The following is a 19,323-nucleotide window of genomic DNA, read 5'->3' as shown; positions in this document are numbered from 1 at the left end:
ATTTGACATTATATTATGATTATGTGCCATGCTTTTCACGAAGATCAATAAATTAGTTTGTTTTTATTAAGCATCTATATAAGTTTATGTTTCAAAACTGTGGTTTTGCTGTAGGATATACATATCTAGTGTGTTCCTGACCCCTCATGAAACCTATGCCTTTTATTTACAGGTACCCTAAGAATCCTGATGCATATACAGGCATTGACTCGGCTGATAGGAAGAATGTCAGTGGTATACAGAAGCTTGTGGAGGGGTCATGTGAACAAATGAAAACGGGTCAAAAGAGCTCCTCTAAAGTGGAAATAATAGAGGCCAAATCTTGCCAGCCTCACACACATATATTCTTCCTAAAAATCCATAAGACGGCGAGTAGTACCATCATGAATATTCTGTTCCGGTTCGGAGAATCGCGCAACTTAACGTTTGCGCTACCATCTTCTAATTATACACAGTTCTTTTATCCCAATTATTTCAAGGCTTACTTTGTGGAAGACTTTTTAATGAAAATATGGCCAAATTATGATATAATGTGTCATCACATGCGCTTCAAGCTCACAGAGGTGCGCTCACTCTGAATTTATGGTTATCCTGACATATGAACTAAGCTACAAATATGTGTTTCTTAGAACTAGGAATTTAATTATATTAATATATGGTTTCATGCATTTTCCTTGTACATCTACAATGTACCCTTATGAACTAAGATGGAAGTCATTGTGATCTGGAAATTAGAAGCCAGGGCAAAATAGGCCATGCTAAGGTAGAGAGGCAGAATGAGCTTACTGTGGCTTGCACTGTAATAGACACCTCACCTGTTGTGACCATTTGTTGATTTAACATATACAATAACTCTATACAGAAATGTATTCCTTCAGGTTGGCTTTATTCTAACTTACAAATTTAATGTAGCTATTATAGATGTTTGATTAGACTTAGGTTATTTTTTTTGCCATGCATTTCTCATCATGCCTCTGGCTTTGTAGAGGCAGTGGGGGTGGAGTCTCATCATACTGCACTTGCTCTGCTCTGTGTCCTATCTAAGTGCAGCAAGTGATAGATTAGTAATATAGAACTGTTCCCACACTGCAGTCCGTGTATCCTATGTGATGCAGCTTCAGCCTATCTCCTCTGCCTTCTACTTGTGATAGATTAGTGACATACTGTAGAACTGCTGTCCCCTAACTCTCTCTGCAGTCAGTGTGTTCTACGTGATGCAGCTTCAGTCTTCCCTGCCTCCTGATTGTGATAGATTTATCTCTGTCTGCTCTTACAAGCTGGAGACAGGGGAGAGTAGTGTAAAGCTGCAACTCAAAGAAATATACTGGAAATTCTACACAAAGCAGAAACATATAGTATAACAGTTAGTGTAAGTCAGGGGAGTTGTTGTTTTTTAACTGTGCAGCTAATCATTTTATGGACTTACCTATTATATCATTGCACTCCTGGTCCCTTAAATAGGGCATAAATAATGTCTTCAGCAGCACCATTTTCATGGGGGACATACAGAGGAACAAGAGGGTGGGGCTGGGTGGGAAGGGGAGATATCTCAGAGCTACCAGGAGGGATTTGATAGATTCTTATGTAATTCTGTAATTCACAAGAAGTCAGCCTCACGGGAGAAACTGATGACCTTTTTACATATAAGAGCATGGTCTATATTAGTGGTCAGACTAAGATCAGATGACACAGCTGTTCATAATGAAAGGGTTCAAAATGTATAGATGCAACTGAGCTGGGAAGAAACAGATGATATTTCTACAATATTGCTAGCGAGTTAGCATATGTGCAAAACAATAATTTTCCAGAGTACCTTCTTTAACAATTTTTGGTTTTGACCAACAGAAATTTAAGCCATATGTCTTAAAGGGGTTCTCCCAGTTCTCACTTCAGACTCACTAATGTGTTTTTATAATTCTTTACAGGTAGAAAAAGTAATGCCCAATGACACATTTTATTTTACCATAATGAGGAATCCTGTGTCTCTGATGGAATCATCATTTTCTTATTACAAGAACTTAGACGTCTTTGTCAATGCTTACAGCTTAGAAGATTACTTGAATAATTCTTACAAATATTATAAACAAACAAATATAAACCACAGTTATGGCAAAAACCTCATGGCCTTTGATCTTGGCCTTGAACAAAATGAGCGTGAAAGTCCCAAACATTTCAAGCTGGCCCGGAAAGCTATAGATACCATGTTCAACTTGGTCCTGATCACAGAGTACTTTGATGAGTCATTAATCCTTTTGAAAGATGCCCTTTGCTGGGGTTTTGATGATGTCTTGTCTTTTCCACTAAACTTCAGAAATGACACCAGCCGGAATGTCCTTACTGAGGAGACTCAAGAGAAAATCAGAACTTGGAATCAGCTTGACTGGCAGCTATATATTTATTTTAACAATTCCTTATGGGAAAAGGTAGACAAATTTGGGAGAGACAGAATGCAAAATGAGGTGCAGGAACTCCAGAGGAGGAGGTCTACTCTATCTGAAATCTGTCTACAAGGTCAAATTGACCCAACAAAAATTAAAGACAAATTCCTGAGACCATTTCAGGCTGGAATATCTAGAATTCTCGGTTATGACCTGAAGCCAGGTCTTCAAAAGTCTGAGAGGCTGCGCTGTCACCGGCTTGTCACCCCAGAACTTCAGTATTCATCACTACTGTCTAACAAGCAAAATCAGCAAAAAAACAATATAACAATTATCAGCCCGAAGATTCATATAAATGGACAAAAATCAGGACAAAGGGCTCCTTGATCTAAGTTGGAACAAAATGTTGCAAACATAAACCGGGAACATACTACTGCCATATACAGCATCTGCTAAGATTTGTTTTGATTTCTGTGTGTAGAAGCAGTAGATAGCTTAACATTTCTCCTCTTTTTTCTTATTTGATGCATTCCCAGTTCTTGCCTCATGCACAGGACCATGTACTATGTAATGCGCTGACAATATGGAGGTGTACTGCAGGCAAGAGTGTTCTAAATTTAGGCTGGATTCACATTATGTTTTAACCTTTCCGTCGAAGGCATACGTCGGGTGGAGTCCTGATGTATACCTTCGACGGAAAGTAGCGACTTATCCCACTGTATAGGCATACAGTGTGATACGTTGCCTGAACTCCCCGGGCACAGCGCTGCTTGAAGCGCTGTGCCCGGGGAAGCCCCTGATATCACTCTTCAATCAGCGTCATACACTTCTCTCCATTAATGTACTCAGAGATCGTGATCTTGCGAGATCGCAATGTGCTCTCATTCGCACATTAACTTTACTGAAGTGTCTTGAGAGTGAATAGACATTGCTTCCAGCCAGGACGCGATGTCTATTCACAATCCCGACACTTCGTTAACGTTTTTGTGGGACTTAATGACAGCAATCGTGATCTCGTGACACACAAACGTTACCAAAGTGTCGGGATTGTGAATAAGAGTTAGTACAGCAAAAAGGTGAGGGGATGGCGGCGCTCCTCCGAGACTATTTGAGGTGGTGAAGTGTAGATAGCAGGCTGCCACCCACTGCAGTTCCTTGGTGCTAAATCCTTAGTACCTGAGACAAGATGAGAGTCAGAAGGTGAAGAGAAAAAATGCAGTGTAATAACGGATATCGGCGCCAGGCTGAAGAGGATCAGGAACGGAGTCAAGTGCATAGGATCTAGGAGATCTTTTATTGAGAAGACGACGCGTTTCTGGACTGGACTGCTCCCTTCGTCAGGTCAGTATACAATAGTTGCACGTGTAGTGTGCACATATATATGCACTAAAAAGACCGGGAACACACCGGTGCACAACACTTTAATTAACATACAAATTAGCAAAAGCCGTTACAGGATGACAGATCCTTCGTGGCTTCAAAGTTTAAAAAATCATGGTTTATACAGATAATATATGTTATTCACACATATTCACATGTGTTCTTATAGATTTATTCATGATTGTGTATATTCTGTTCTAGCATCATGTTTGTCACATAGATTCTCATGTACCTTTTTCTCAAAGCCGTTTTTTAGCTGTTATACTTTAATGCTTTAAAGTGTTGCCATAGTATCATGATGTTTGTATTCATTCACATATGTGAGCAAAAAGTATTCTAACAAATAAAGACATTTTGTTTATTTGTACGTGATCTGCAGGATGCAACCTGCTGTTTAGTTGCGGTGCATCTGTGTCTCTTTCCATAGTGATCCTCTTTTCACCAAGTTATCCCTTGATAGGGGAACATTTTGTGATAGAGATTAAGATTTTCATTATTATATGTCAAAAGCCGTTTTTTTGTATTACTTGAAGCACTGATTTTTGGACAAATCAGATAAAATGTATAAAACATATATATATAAAAAAAAAAAACAGAAAATCACATTGTCAAAATTATATATATATATTTACATTGTGCACAGAGAAATAAGTATTTGATCCCTTTGGCAAACAAGACTTAATATTTGGTGGCAAAACCCTTGTTGGCAAGCACAGCAGTCAGACGTTTTTTGATCTTCAGCTCCCTCCATAAGTTTTCGATGGGATTAAGGTCTGGAGACTGGCTAGGCCACTCCATGACCTTAATGTGCTTCTTTTTGAGCCACTCCTTTGTTGCCTTGGCTGTATGTTTTGGGTCATTGTCGTGCTGGAAGACCCAGCCACGAGTCATTTTTAATTTCCTAGTGGAGAGAAGGAGGTTGTCACTCAGGATTTGACGGTACATGGCTCCATCCATTCTCCCATTGATGCGGTGAAGTAGTCCTGTGCCCTTAGCAGTGAAACACCCCCAAAACATAATGTTTCCACCTCCATGCTTGACAGTGGGGACGGTGTTCTTTGGGTCATAGGCAGCATTTCTCTTCCTCCAAACACGGCGAGTTGAGTTAATGCCAAAGAGCTCAATTTTAGTCTCATCTGACCACAGCACCTTCTCCCAATCGCTCTCAGAATCATCCAGATGTTCATTTGCAAACTTCAGATGGGCCTGTACATGTGCCTTCTTGAGCAGGGGGACCTTGCGGGCACTGCAGGATTTTAATCCATTACGGCGTAATGTGTTACCAATGGTTTTCTTGGTGCCTGTGGTCCCAGCTGCCTTGAGATCATTAACAAGTTCCCCCCGTGTAGTTTTCGGCTGAGCTCTCACCTTCCTCAGGATCAAGGATACCCCACGAGGTGAGATTTTGCAGGGAGCCCCAGATCGATGTCGATTAACAGTCATTTTGTATGTCCTCCATTTTCTTACTATTGCACCAACAGTTGTCTCCTTCTCACCCAGCATCTTACTTATGGTTTTGTAGCCCATTCCAGCCTTGTGCAGGTCTATGATCTTGTCCCTGACATCCTTAGAAAGCTCTTTGGTCTTGCCCATGTTGTAGAGGTTAGAGTCAGACTGATTAATTGAGTCTGTGGACAGGAGTCTTTTATACAGGTGACCATTTAAGACAGCTGTCTTTACTGCAGGCACCAAGTTGATTTGGAGCATGTAACTGGTCTGGAGGAGGCTGAACTCTTAATGGTTGGTAGGGGATCAATTACTTATTTCTCTGTGCACAATGCAAATAAATATATATAATTTTGACTATGTGATTTTCTTTATTTTTTTAAATATAATCTATCTCTCACTGGTAAAATTAACCTAGCCTAAAAATTCTAGACTGTTCATGTCTTTGACAGTGGGCAAACTTACAAAATCAGCAAGGGATCAAATACTTATTTCCTGTATAAGGCCCTTAGAGCTCAGTAACATGGATTTCCCTTTCACTATCACTATGTAACAGTGAATAAGCGTCTGAAACTTGAAAAATAATATTTAGGGATATCAATTGGTAAAGTCTGAAACTAATATAAAACCTGCGGGAGAACAAATGTAGTAAGAAGATTCTTGCGTCCTATCCATGACATATATGGGATATGTAGCTTGCTCAAGAAATCTTTAATTTTATAGTACAATGGGTTATAATTCCGGTTGAAAAGCAGTTTAGGAGCAGACGTAATTTTAAGACCCAAGTATTGCAGTTCAGACTTTTGCCACTTAAAAGGTGAGTGGGGCTAACTGTCAAAAATGTTTTGTGAGGGAGAGTTATATTTAATGCTTCCGATTTCTCGTAATTAATATTAAAATTTGAGATCCAACCAAATTCCTCGAAAAGGTGAATGAGACTTGGTAGAGCTACCATGGGGTTCGTTATAAATACCAGCAAATCATCAGCATACGCAGCTGTTTTGTGTTCGAACCCCCCTACCGTAAGGCCTTTTGATAGTGGAGGTCTGTCTAATTTAAAGTAATAGAGTTTCCATTACTAAAACGAACAATGTGGGGGATAGAGGGCAACCTTGATGTGTGCCATTGTGAATGGGGAAAGGATCTGAAAAGGTGCCGTTCACTTGAATTCTCGCTGTAGGGTTTGTATATAAAGAAACAAATCTTGTCAATGAATGGTTGAGGAAAACCAAATTTGGCAAGAGCAGCTTTCAAAAATACCCAATCAATGCGATCAAAGGCCTTTTCTGTGTCAGTTCCTAGTAATATCAGTGGTATGTTGTTTTGTCTAGCATGATATATGGCTTGTACCGTTCTTATAGTATTACATTTTCCCTCCCTCCCTGGCACAAATCCCACTTGTTCCACTCCCACCAATTTAGAAAGAAAAGAATTAATGCGTGTTGATAATATTTTCGCCCACCATTTCAAATCCGAATTTAATAGGGAAATAGGCCTATAGCTACTGCACCTTTCCAGATCCTTACCCTCTTTAGGGAGGATTGTGATGTTAGCCTCTAAGGCTTGATTAGGGAAGGTAGCTCCAGTCAACATGGCATTACACAAGGATAGAAAATACGGCATTAGAGTATTTTTAAATTTTTTATAATAAATTATGGGGAGCCCATCAGGTCCAGGGCTTTTCCCGTTTGGAATGGACATCAAAGTTTTTTCAATTTCAGACATAGTGAAAGGGACCACTAAAGAGGCCCGCTCCTCTTCTGACAAGGAGGGCGCTTCAATAGAAGCTAGGTATTTTTGTATGGCGTCAGCATGGGGTGTAGCAATGTTCTGCAGAGGATCTTTTTTAATATTATACAGCTCCAAGTAATAATTCCGAAACTCTCGGGCAATTAGATCCATTGCAAAAAGGTTTCACCCTGACCCATCCTTTATAGAAGAGATAAACGTTTTCCCTCTTTGTTTTTTAATGAGATTCGACATTATTTTATTCCCTTTATCCCCGTGAGCGTAGGTTTTATATTTTAGTAGTTGAAGGGATTTAGCCAATCGCACATTAAGGATATTCTTAAGTTCCTGCCTGAGATTTCTTAACTCGACCTGAACAGAGGCCAACTGCGCACTTTTATCAATATTTTACAGAGAGGAAATTTGACACAGCACCCGATTTATATTCTTCGCCTGATCTTTCTTGACTCTAGACCCCAAGGCAATAAGTTCCCCCCTTACGAAGGCCTTATGCGTCTCCCACAAGATAGGTTGAGAAACAAGAGGGTCATCATTAAATACAAAATATTCTCTCAATCTATGCTCTAGGGTATCAAAATCCTTAGAATTTTCAAGTAAAGTATCATTAAGTCTCCAATTCCACCCTCGTACTGGGAGTTCTGTCAACGTGAATTTAATAGAAATCGGGGCATGATCAGAAATGGTCATGTTTCCAATAGAAGAAGAGGTAACCGCAGGTAAGTATCTTTCAGATAGTAGCAAATGGTCTAGACGCTGATACGATTTATGTGGGGGAGAATAAAAGGAATAATCTCGTTCGGACGGGTGATGTAATCGCCACACATCGACTAGTTTCAGTGTAGTTAACAACAGTTTGAGTTGTCTGAGAGCTTTATGGGTAATATGAGATATTTCCGAGGTGGAATCTAAATTTGGATCCACTACCAAATTAAAATCCCCTCCTACTACCACTAACGCTTCAAAGAAGGGCTGGAGAAAATGCAATACCTTCGTTAACCACTGCGCCTGTCTCACATTTGGTGCGTACAGATTCACCAATGTAATTTTCGTGTTCAAGATAGTACCTTTAAGAAATATGTAACGGCCATAGGGGTCAATTTGTGTAGCATCATGAACAAAAGGTATGGTGTCACGTATCGCTATGGAAACCCCTCTCGAGGCAGTAGGGTAAGTGCAATGAAACCACTTGTCATAAGGCTTAGTAGGAAGCAAAGGAATCTTACTCGACTTGAAATGCGTTTTTTGTAAGAAAATCAGGTCAGCACTTTCTCTTCTCAACATATTGAAAACCTGACTACGTTTTTGCGGGATGTTCATGCCTTTGACATTAAATGATAACGTTTTAAACGAGGCCATAGATCAGAGTTACAGTGAGACAGACGCAGTGATGTTCAAGCACGGTCACAGTACAAACATAAAAACATAAACTATATACATACATCCCTGTGTAAGTATCAAACCTGGAGCAAGGAGAACCAAAAGGTGAGTCAGTATGAAACTGTACACATCATCCGATATCCAAGGCTACAAATAGTGTCTCCACTCTAGAGAAAGCACAGGGTAAAGGAGGGGGGGGGGGGGGGGAGACATAACGCCATGAAACAAAGTTCCACCTCCAGAAACTTTATCATCTGATTAAACCCATTAGGCAATATTAGACAATATTATGGACTGTCGTTAAAATCTACGTCACTGTGCTACTGTAAGTCAGCATACATATTTATAGCATCTACATAGTATAGTATATGAGAGCAGTAAGTATAAACACCCTTCATACTCTAATAATACACAATAGCAACGTCTGATACAGCATTAGCGACATGAAGACAGAAGATAAGAGAATATGCAGTATATGAGGACATAGGAAAGAAAACAACTAAATGAAAAATACAAAATACAAAGGGATGTGCAAGTAGAACATAGTATATCCAAAAATCACTCACGCATTCCCTATGGCTCACAAGATACTGAGTGAAAGAAGAAAAAATTGCATCGTCCAGGACGATCAGTTCAATCAGCTAGATTCGGCGCTTGATGTTTCCTATATCGCGGAGATTTCAGCCTGGATGCCATCTGCCATTCCTGCGATAATGTTAAATATGGGAAATCCGAAGCTGTATGCACAGGCAACCACGACGGAGCTTCAAGTGGTGAAATGCCCAACTTTTCCCAAAGTTTAGGGAGGTCATCTGGAGATCGGATGGTAAGTTGTCGCCCGTCTATCATGGTCGCCAAACCAAACGGAAATAACCATCTCACCGGTAATTTTTTAACACGTAGCATGTCAGTCACTGGCTTCAAAATTCTTCGCTTGGCCAAGGTACTGGGAGCTATATCTTGAAAGAAGAGTAATTGTGTCCCTTCATATTGAAATTCCTGTCGTTCCCTCGCCGCTTTCAACAAACTCGATGTATCTACGAAGCTCAGCAAGCCACAAATCACATCTCTCGATGGCTCGTTTAACCCCTTAAGGACGCAGCCTTGTTTTGGCCTTAAGGCTCAGAGCCCATTTTTCAAATCTGACATATTTCACTTTATGTGGTAATAACGTCGGAATGCTTAAACCTATCCAAGCGATTCTGAGACTGTTTTCTCGTGACACATTGGGCTTTATGTTAGAGGTAAAATTTGGACGATATATTCAGTGTTTATTGGTCAAAAATTGCTACATTTTGAGAAAATATATAAAAAATAGCATTTTTCAGAATTTAAATGCATCTGCTTGTAAAACAGACGGTTATACCACCCAAAATAGTTACTAGTTCACATTTCCCATATGTCTTCTTTAGATTGGCATCGTTTTTTGAACGTTCTTTTATTTTTCTTGGACGTTACAAGGCTTAGAACATAAACAGCAATTTCTCATATTTTTAAGAATATACCTGTTCAGTTCCGAAGTGGCTTTGAGGGGCCTATGTATTAGAAACCCCCATAAAACACCACATTTTGAAAACTAGACCCCTCAAAGTATTCAAAACAGCATTTAGAAAGTTAATTTAACCCTTCAGGCATTTCACAGAAATTAAAGCAAAGTAGAGGTGAAATTTGCAAATTTGATTTTTCTTGCTGAATTTCAATTGTATTCAATTTATTTCTGTGACACAGAAGGTTTTACCAGAGAAATACTACTAAATATGTATTGTCCAGATTCTGCAGTTTTTAGAAATGTCCCACATGTGGCTCTAGTGGGCTCGTGGACTAAAACACAAGCCACAAAAGCAAAGAAGGACCAAGTACATTTTGAGGCCTCTTTTTTATTAGAATATATTTTAGGCAGCATGCCAGGTTTGAAGAGGTGTTGAGGTGCCAAAGCAGTAGAAATCCCACAAAAGTGACCCCATTTCGGAAACTGCACCCGTCAAGGAATTCATTTATGGCTGTTGTTACCATTTTGACCGAACAGTTTTTACACAGCACGTATTTGAATTGTGCTGTGAAATTAAAAAAATTTCATTTTTTCCAATAAGATGTCATTTTCGATAAAAATGTCTTATTTTCACAGGGAACAAAATACCCCATTTTGTTGCCCAATTTCTCCTGAGTGCAGCAATATCCCATTTGTGGCAATAAACTTCCGTTTGAGCCCATGGGAGGCCTCAGAGGGGAAGGTGCGCTGTGTGTTCTTTGGAGTACAGATTTTGCTGGATTGGTTTTCGGGTGCCATGTCGCATTTGCAGAGCCCCAGAGGTATCAAAGCAATGAAAACCCACCAGAAGTGACCCCATTTTGGAAACTACACCCCTCAATGAATTAATTTATGGGTAATGTGACCATTTAGACCCCATGGTTTCTTCACAGAACTTATTTGAATTGGGCTGGGAATTCAAACAAAATAAATTTTTTCCAATAATATGTAGTTTTGGCTGAAAATTTCTTATTTTCACAAGAAATAAAATGCCCCATTTTGTTGCCCAATTTGTCCTGAGTGTGGCAATGCCCAATGTGTGGTGATAAACTGACGTTTGGGCCCATGGGAGGGCTCATAAGGAAAGGACCACCATTTGGCCTACTGGGGATTTTCTGGTGCAAAGTCATGTATGCAGAAGCCCCGGAGGTACCAGTACAGTTGAAACCCCCAAGAAGTGACCCCGTTTTAAAAACGACACCCCTGAAGGCATTCATCTAGAGGTGTAGTGAGCATTTTTACCGGAGACATACACCCCATAAACTGTAATGTGGGTTCTCATGGGTATGGCAATACCCTCAATGTGGCTGTTATCAGCTGCCTGGGCACACGGCAGGGCTCAGAAGGGAAAGATGAGGGGGATAAGCTGTGCGGAGGGCATCAGGGTAAGGCCAAAGCCACACGTGGCGGAATTCCTCTTGAATTCCGCAGCGGACACTCCGCAGCGTTAATCCGCAGCGGAGCCGTTTGTCCATTAACTTCCACTTTTATTTAGCAGTGTTCGTTTAGACGATGCGTAAAATTCCGCTGCGGAGCATAGGCTGCGGAGCGGAATTTGGTGTCCGCAGCATGCTAGGGCTGTTGCGGAGTTGTGGCGGACTGGTTGCGGACTCATGGCGGAATTTCTCCATTGACTTCAATGGAGATTCTAAATTCCGCAATGAAGTCCGCAGCTGTCATGCACATGTTATGTGTGCTGCGGATGCGTCTTGCTTTTTTGACATGACATTTCTTCATTCTGGCTGGACCTATGTATTTCTAGGTCTACAGCCAGACTGAGGAAGTCAATGGGGCTCCCGTAATTACGGGAGCGTTGCTAGGAGACGTCAGTAAATAGTCACTGTCCAGGGTGCTGAAAGAGTTAAGCGATCGGCAGTAACTGTTTCTGCACCCTGGACAGTGACTACCGATCCCAAAATACAGCAACCTGTCAAAAAAATAGAAGTTCATATTTACCGAGAACTCCCTGCTTCTGTCTCCAGTCCGGCTTCCCAGGATGACGTTTCAGTCTAAGTGACGGCTGCAGCCAATCACAGGCTGCAGCGGTCACATGGACTGCCGCGTCATCCAGGGAGGTGGGGCTGGATGCCGAAAGAGGGACGCGTCACCAAGACAACGGCCGGTAAGTATGAAATTAGTTTACTTTCACTAGGGAAAGTGCTGGCCCTTCTCTCTATCCTGCACTGATAGAGAGAAGGGAAGCACTTTGACCGCAGTCCGCAGCAGCTAGTCCGCATCAATTTACTGCACATTTTGGGCAGATCCGCCGCAGAATCTGCAACGCAGATTCTGTGCGGCATTGATGCGGACAGTTGCGGACGAAATCCGCCACGTGTGGGCATGCCCTTAGTAAAACTGGGGTTGATTAAAAATCAAGGGATGTATGATACATTTTGAAGCACTCTTTCATACGGAGTGTTAGGGATCTGCCAGGTACTACGTCTAGGTATACTCCTGGGATTAATCAATCCACACCTGAGGCCAGACCTGTTAGACTGACACCGTCTCCCACCAATCAGGGTGGCAGGCTCAGGAGTGGGAGAGCCTATCGCGGCCTGGTCAGTCAGAGTTAGCTCCGCCCCCTGTCCTTTATTACCTGCCGTGTTCTCTTCCTCAGTGCTTGTAATTCATCTGGATTCCTGGCCCCACTGCTGCTTGCTCCAGCCTGCTTCTGCCTTGCTTCTGCCTTGCTGCAGTTCCGCTTAACCTGCTTCGCTTTGCCCCTGGCTTGCTTCCTTCTCCGTGCTCGTTGGTATACTCCACTTCATCCTGGTCCTGACTACTCATTCGCCGCTCCGTTTCCTCGCGGCGTTCCGTGGGCTACTGCCCCTTCCCTTGCGTGTTCCCTGTTTGTTCTCCCGTGCACTTAGACAGCGTAGGGACCGCCGCCCAGTTGTACCCCATCGCCTAGGGCGGGTCGTTGCAAGTAGGCAGGGACAGGGCGGTGGGTAGATTAGGGCTCACTTTCCCTTCACCTCCTTCCTGCCATTACATAATTACAAGCCCATACCTAGTCTACCATTTGTCCTACGCTGACGCTATCATGGACCCCCTTGAGACCCTGACCCAGCAGATGCAGGGCCTCTTCCTACAGGTCCAGGCCCTGGCCCAGAGGGTCAACCAGGGTGACGCTGCCTTAGTAGTACCCCTCACCTCACCTCTAGAACCCGACCTCAAGTTACCTGACCGGTTCTCAGGGGACCGTAAGACGTTTCTCTCCTTCCGGGAGAGTTGCAGACTGTATTTCCGCCTAAAACCCCACTCCTCAGGTTCCGAGAACCAGCGGGTGGGTATCATCATATCCCGACTCCAGGAAGGGCCCCAAGAGTGGGCCTTCTCCTTGGCACCTGACGCCCCTGAACTTTCCTCTGTTCATCGTTTTTTCTCTGCCCTCTGACTCATTTACGACGAGACTGACAGGACTGCTTTAGCCGAGAGTCAGCTGGTGACCTTACGTCAGGGTAGGAGACCGGTTGAGGAATACTGTTCTGATTTTAGAAAGTTGTGCGTAGCTTCTCGGTGGAACGATCCGGCCCTAAGGTGCCAGTTTAGGTTAGGATTATCTGACGCCCTGAAGGATCTGCTGGTTAGCTACCCCTCTTCTGACTCCCTTGACCAGGTTATGGCCCTAGCAGTACGTCTTGACCGACGTCTCAGGGAACGTCAGCTTGAACGTTTCAATGTGCTCCCCTCTGACCTTTCTGCGATTCCCCCCGAGGTCCCGTCTCCTCGCCCCTCCACGGAGGACTCGGAGGTACCTATGCAACTTGGGGCCTCCATGTCCCCTCGACAACGTAGGGAGTTTCGCAGAATGAATGGTCTCTGCTTCTACTGTGGGGATGACAAGCATCTACTGAACACCTGTCCCAGGCGCAAGAATAAAAAGCCGGAAAACTTCCGCGCCTAAGTGATCATCGGGGAGGTCACTTGGGCGCACAGGTATTTCCCGTTAATGTGAAACGCAATAAAATTTTGCTTCCCTTTCAGGTCTCGTTTGCTGGCCGGTCTGCCACGGGCAGTGCTTTCGTGGATTCTGGCTCATCTGCTAATATTATGTCTGTGGAATTTGCTATGTCTCTAAAGATGCCTTTTATTGATTTGCCTTATCCTGTCCCGGTAGTGGGTATCGACTCAACTCCCCTTGCTAATGGTTATTTTACTCAGCATACTCCTGTTTTTGAACTCCTGGTTGGCTCCATGCATTTGGAGCAGTGCTCTGTACTGGTGATGCAGGGATTATCGTCTGATCTGGTATTAGGTCTTCCCTGGTTGCAGTTGCATAATCCCACGTTTGATTGGAATACTGGGGATCTCACCAAATGGGGTAGTGAATGTCTTATGTCATGTCTTTCTGTTAACTCTATTTCTCCCCGGGAGGAGGTAAACACGCTTCCTGAGTTTGTTCAGGACTTCGCCGATGTGTTTTCTAAGGAGGCCTCCGAGGTGTTGCCCCCCCATAGAGATTACGATTGCGCCATCGATTTGGTGCCTGGTGCCAAGCTTCCTAAGGGTAGGATATTTAATCTTTCATGTCCTGAACGTGAAGCTATGAGGGTGTATATCCAAGAATGCCTGGCCAAGGGTTTCATTCGCCCCTCGACTTCTCCTGTAGGTGCTGGCTTCTTCTTCGTGGGGAAGAAGGATGGTGGTCTTAGGCCGTGCATTGATTATCGTAACCTGAATAAGGTCACCGTAAGGAACCAGTACCCACTTCCTTTGATTCCGGATCTTTTTAATCAGGTTCAGGGAGCCCAATGGTTTTCTAAGTTCGATCTACGGGGGGCATATAACCTTATCCGCATCAAAGAGGGGGATGAGTGGAAAACTGCGTTCAACACACCCGAGGGTCATTTCGAATACCTGGTCATGCATGCCCTTTGGGTTGTGTAATGCCTCTGCTGTCTTCCAGAATTTTATTAATGAAATCCTGAGAGATTACCTGGGTAATTTTCTTGTTGTGTACCTTGATGACATACTGGTGTTTTCCAAGGACTGGTCCTCCCACGTGGAGCATGTCAGGAAGGTGCTCCAGGTCCTTCGGGAGAATAATCTGTTTGCTAAGACTGAAAAATGTGTCTTTGGGGTACAGGAGATACAATTTTTAGGGCAAATCCTCACTCCTCATGAATTCCGCATGGACCCTGCCAAGGTTCAGGCTGTGGCGGAATGGGTCCAACCTGCCTCCCTTAAGGCGTTACAGTGTTTTTTAGGGTTCGCCAACTATTACAGGAGATTTATTGCCAACTTCTCGGTCGTCGCTAAGCCTCTTACGGACCTTACTCGCAAGGGTGCTGATGTCCTCCATTGGCCCCCTGAGGCCGTCCAGGCCTTTGAGACCCTCAAGAAGTGCTTTATCTCGGCCCCCGTGCTGATTCAGCCCAACCAAGAGGAGCCATTTATTGTGGAGGTTGACGCATCCGAGGTGGGAGTGGGGGCCGTCTTGTCCCAGGGTACCAGCTCCCTCACCCATCTCCGCCCCTGTGCTTACTTCTCTAGGAAGTTTTCGCCCACGGAGAGTAACTATGATATTGGCAACCGCGATCTTCTAGCCATTAAATGGGCTTTTGAAGAGTGGCGGCACTTCCTGGAGGGGGCCAGACACCAGGTAACGGTCCTTACGGATCACAAGAATCTGGTTTTCCTAGAATCGGCCCGGAGGCTTAATCCTAGACAAGCTCGGTGGGCACTATTCTTTACCAGATTTAATTTCTTGGTTACCTATAGGGCTGGGTCCAAGAATATTAAGGCTGATGCTCTGTCACGTAGTTTCATGACCAATCCTCCTTCCGAGAAGGATCCTGCTTGTATTTTACCCCCTGGTATAATAGTTTCTGCCACGGATTCTGATTTAGCTTCTGATATCGCGGCTGATCAGGGTTCAGCTCCCGGGAACGTCCCTGGGGACAAACTGTTTGTTCCCCTGCAATACCGGCTAAGGGTACTCAGGGAAAACCATGACTCCACTCTATCTGGTCATCCTGGCATCTTGGGCACCAAACACCTCATTACCAGAAACTATTGGTGGCCTGGGTTGCCTAAAGATGTTAGGGCTTACGTCGCCGCTTGTGAGGTTTGCGCTAGGTCCAAAACCCCTAGGTCCCGACCTGCGGGCCTACTACGTTCCTTGCCCATTCCCCAGAGACCTTGGACCCATATCTCAATGGATTTTATCACCGATTTGCCCCCATCTCAGGGCAAGTCGGTGGTGTGGGTGGTAGTAGACGGCTTCAGCAAGATGTGCCACTTTGTGCCCCTTAAGAAGCTACCTAACGCCAAGACGTTAGCTTCTTTGTTTGTGAAACACATCCTGCATCTCCATGGGGCCCCAGTCAATATCGTTTCTGACAGAGGGGTACAATTTGTTTCCTTATTTTGGAGAGCTTTTTGTAAAAAGTTGGAGATTGATCTGTCCTTCTCCTCCGCCTTCCATCCCGATACTAATGGCCAAACGGAAAGGACTAACCAATCCCTGGAACAATATTTAAGGTGTTTCATCTCTGACTGTCAATTCGATTGGGTCTCATTCCTTCCCCTTGCTGAATTTTCCCTGAATAACCGGGTCAGTAACTCGTCAGGGGTCTCCCCGTTTTTCTGTAATTTTGGGTTTAACCCAAGGTTCTCCTCCGTTTCCCCTGGTTGTTCCAATAATCCTGAGGTAGAGGATGTTCATCGGGAACTGTGCACTGTCTGGGCCCAGGTTCAGAAGAACCTAGAGGCGTCCCAGAGCGCACAAAAGATTCAGGCTGATAGTAGACGTTCTGCTAACCCCCGGATTGTCGTCGGGATTTGGTCTGGTTGTCGTCCAGGAACTTGCGCCTTAAGGTCCCGTCCAGGAAGTTTGCTCCCCGATTTATTGGACCTTATAAGATCATTGAAGTCCTCAACCCTGTATCCTTCCGTCTGGAGCTGCCCCCATCCTTTCGCATACATGACGTCTTCCACACCTCCCTCCTTAAACGCTGCTCCCCGTCCTGGTTCCCCTCGAGGAAACCTCCTGTTCCCGTTCTCACCCCTGAGGGGGTGGAATTCGAGGTGGCCAAGATTATGGACAGTAGGATGGTCCAGGGCTCCCTCCAGTACCTGGTCCATTGGAGAGGATACGGGCCGGAGGAGAGGACTTGGGTACCTGCCCGTGATGTTCACGCTGGGGTATTAATCAGGAGGTTCCACCTTCTCTTCCCTACTAAACCGGGTCCTCTTAGTAAGGGTCCGGTGGCCCCTCATAAAAGGGGGAGTACTGTTAGGGATCTGCCAGGTACTACGTCTAGGTATACTCCTGGGATTAATCAATCCACACCTGAGGCCAGACCTGTTAGACTGACACCGTCTCCCACCAATCAGGGTGGCAGGCTCAGGAGTGGGAGAGCCTATCGTGGCCTGGTCAGTCGGAGTTAGCTCCGCCCCCTGTCCTTTATTACCTGCCGTGTTCTCTTCCTCAGTGCTTGTAATTCTTCTGGATTCCTGGCCCCACTGCTGCTTGCTCCAGCCTGCTTCTGCCTTGCTTCTGCCTTGCTGCAGTTCCACTTAACCTGCTTCGCTTTGCCCCTGGCTTGCTTCCTTCTCCGTGCTCGTTGGTATACTCCACTTCATCCTGGTCCTGACTACTCATTCGCCGCTCCGTTTCCTCGCGGCGTTCCGTGGGCTACTGCCCCTTCAATTGCGTGTTCCCTGTTTGTTCTCCCGTGCACTTAGACAGCGTAGGGACCGCCGCCCAGTTGTACCCCGTCACCTAGGGCGGGTCGTTGCAAGTAGGCAGGGACAGGGCGGTGGGTAGATTAGGGCTCACTTTCCCTTCACCTCCTTCCTGCCATTACACGGAGCCTTAGTTTTTCGGGACACATCTCACATTGATATATTGTGTCCTCCCTTATCCCCCTCTTATAGCAGACTTTGTACCTCTTTTGACTTTTTCCTTTCTTGCCAGTTTGGGGAACTTCTCCTGGAAAGTGTTGCCCTGGTACGATGAGTGTGGCCCCGCATCCAGAAGTACTGGGTGCCCCCCTTCTTGGTCCCTAAAAATTAGTTTCTTGATAACCACCTCTTGAAATTCCAGGAAAGTTCCCCTCTGGCCTGCACATCGACGTAGCACATATGCATTCTACAATGCCATCTGTATGATGTGCACGGCCAGCTTCTTATACCACACCGCATGGTGCTGTAGGGCTTCAGGACTTGATCTGACAAGTCCACCCTTCCCATGTACCTATTGTAGTCCAGGATGCAGTCTGGTTTGGGGGTCTCTGTACTGGTACCTCGTACAGGTACATGGGTACTGGTGTGGCATCTCTCTTGTCCTTGTACTTGACACACAATATGTTGCTGCTAGATTGTGCCCTGCTCTCACCCCTTCTTGTTTGCCCAAGCAGAGTCTTAGGGAGGCCTCTCAGATTTCTTCTAGCAGTGCCGCATGCTGCAGGACTTCTGGAAGCGAGGCACTTGAAGAGTGGGACGCTGGTATAAAAATGATCCAGGTAGAGTTGGTAACCCTGGTCCAGCAGTGGTTGCACCAAATCCCACACAATTTTTGCAATAACTCCCAGTAAGGGGGGGGGGGGCATTCTGGGGGCTGAGCACTGGTGTCCTTCCCTTCATATATCCTAAATTTGTAGGTATACCCTGATGCACTCTCGCACAGCTTATACATCTTCACACCATACCTTGCCCTCCTACCCGGCAGGTACTGGCGGAATTGAAGCCTCCCTTTAAAATGTACCCAGGACTCATCAATACAAATACAATTCTCGGGGGTGTATGCTTGGGAAAACCGGGCACTGAAACGGTCTAATAGGGGTCTCCGTTTATACAAACGGTCAAAACTGGGGTCATCTCGGAGTGGGCGCTGCTCATTAGGAGAAGCGAAGTATTGCCTCATTTTTTATATTTTTTTTAGGTTCCAGTTCAGTTCTGAAGTTGCTTTGAGGGGCCTATATATTAGACACCCCCATCAAACACCCCATTTTAGAAATTAGACCCCTTAAAGTATTCACAACTGCATTTAGAAAGTTTATGAACTCTTTAGGTGTTTCACAGGTATTTAGAGCAAAGTAGAGGTGAAATTTACATATTTATTTTTGTCAGAAAATCCTTTTTATACCATTTTTTTCTATAACACAAAAGGTTTTACCAGAGAAACGCAACTCAATATTTATTGCCCAGATTCTGCAGTTTAGAGAAATATCCCGCATATGGCCCTAGTGCGGTAATGGACTGAAGCAGCGGCCTTCAAAGCAAAGGAGCACCTAGTGGATTTTGAGGCCTCTATTTTATTAGGCACCATGTCCGGTTTGAAGAGGTCTTGTGGTGCCAAAACAGCAGAAACCCCCAAAAGTGACCCCATTTTGGAAACTAGAGCCCTTGAGGAATTCATTGTAGTTTTCTTGGAGTGCATGCGGCTTTTTGATCAGTTTTTATTCTATTTTTAGGTGGCGTGGTGACTAAAAAACAGCAATTCTGCTATTGTTTTTT

The 19,323-nt window shown here is 44.5% G+C and overlaps 1 protein-coding gene across 1 annotated transcript; it reads left to right on the top strand.

The window, feature by feature from the left end:
• The first annotated feature begins 368 nt into the window (after positions 1-368).
• On the top strand, positions 369-2,765 carry LOC142760436 (galactose-3-O-sulfotransferase 2-like). The gene is made up of 2 exons (XM_075863626.1): positions 369-563; positions 1,926-2,765. Exons 1-2 carry the CDS (start codon positions 384-386, stop codon positions 2,763-2,765), a joined length of 1,020 nt encoding a protein of 339 aa, XP_075719741.1. The 5' UTR covers positions 369-383.
• The last annotated feature ends 16,558 nt before the right edge of the window (positions 2,766-19,323 follow it).

This window comes from Rhinoderma darwinii, chromosome 4, assembly GCF_050947455.1.
Source record: "Rhinoderma darwinii isolate aRhiDar2 chromosome 4, aRhiDar2.hap1, whole genome shotgun sequence".
NCBI classification, from domain to species: Eukaryota; Metazoa; Chordata; class Amphibia; order Anura; family Rhinodermatidae; genus Rhinoderma; species Rhinoderma darwinii.
Note: the sequence above shows the minus strand (reverse complement) of the source record. Positions and strands in the feature narration are given on the sequence as shown.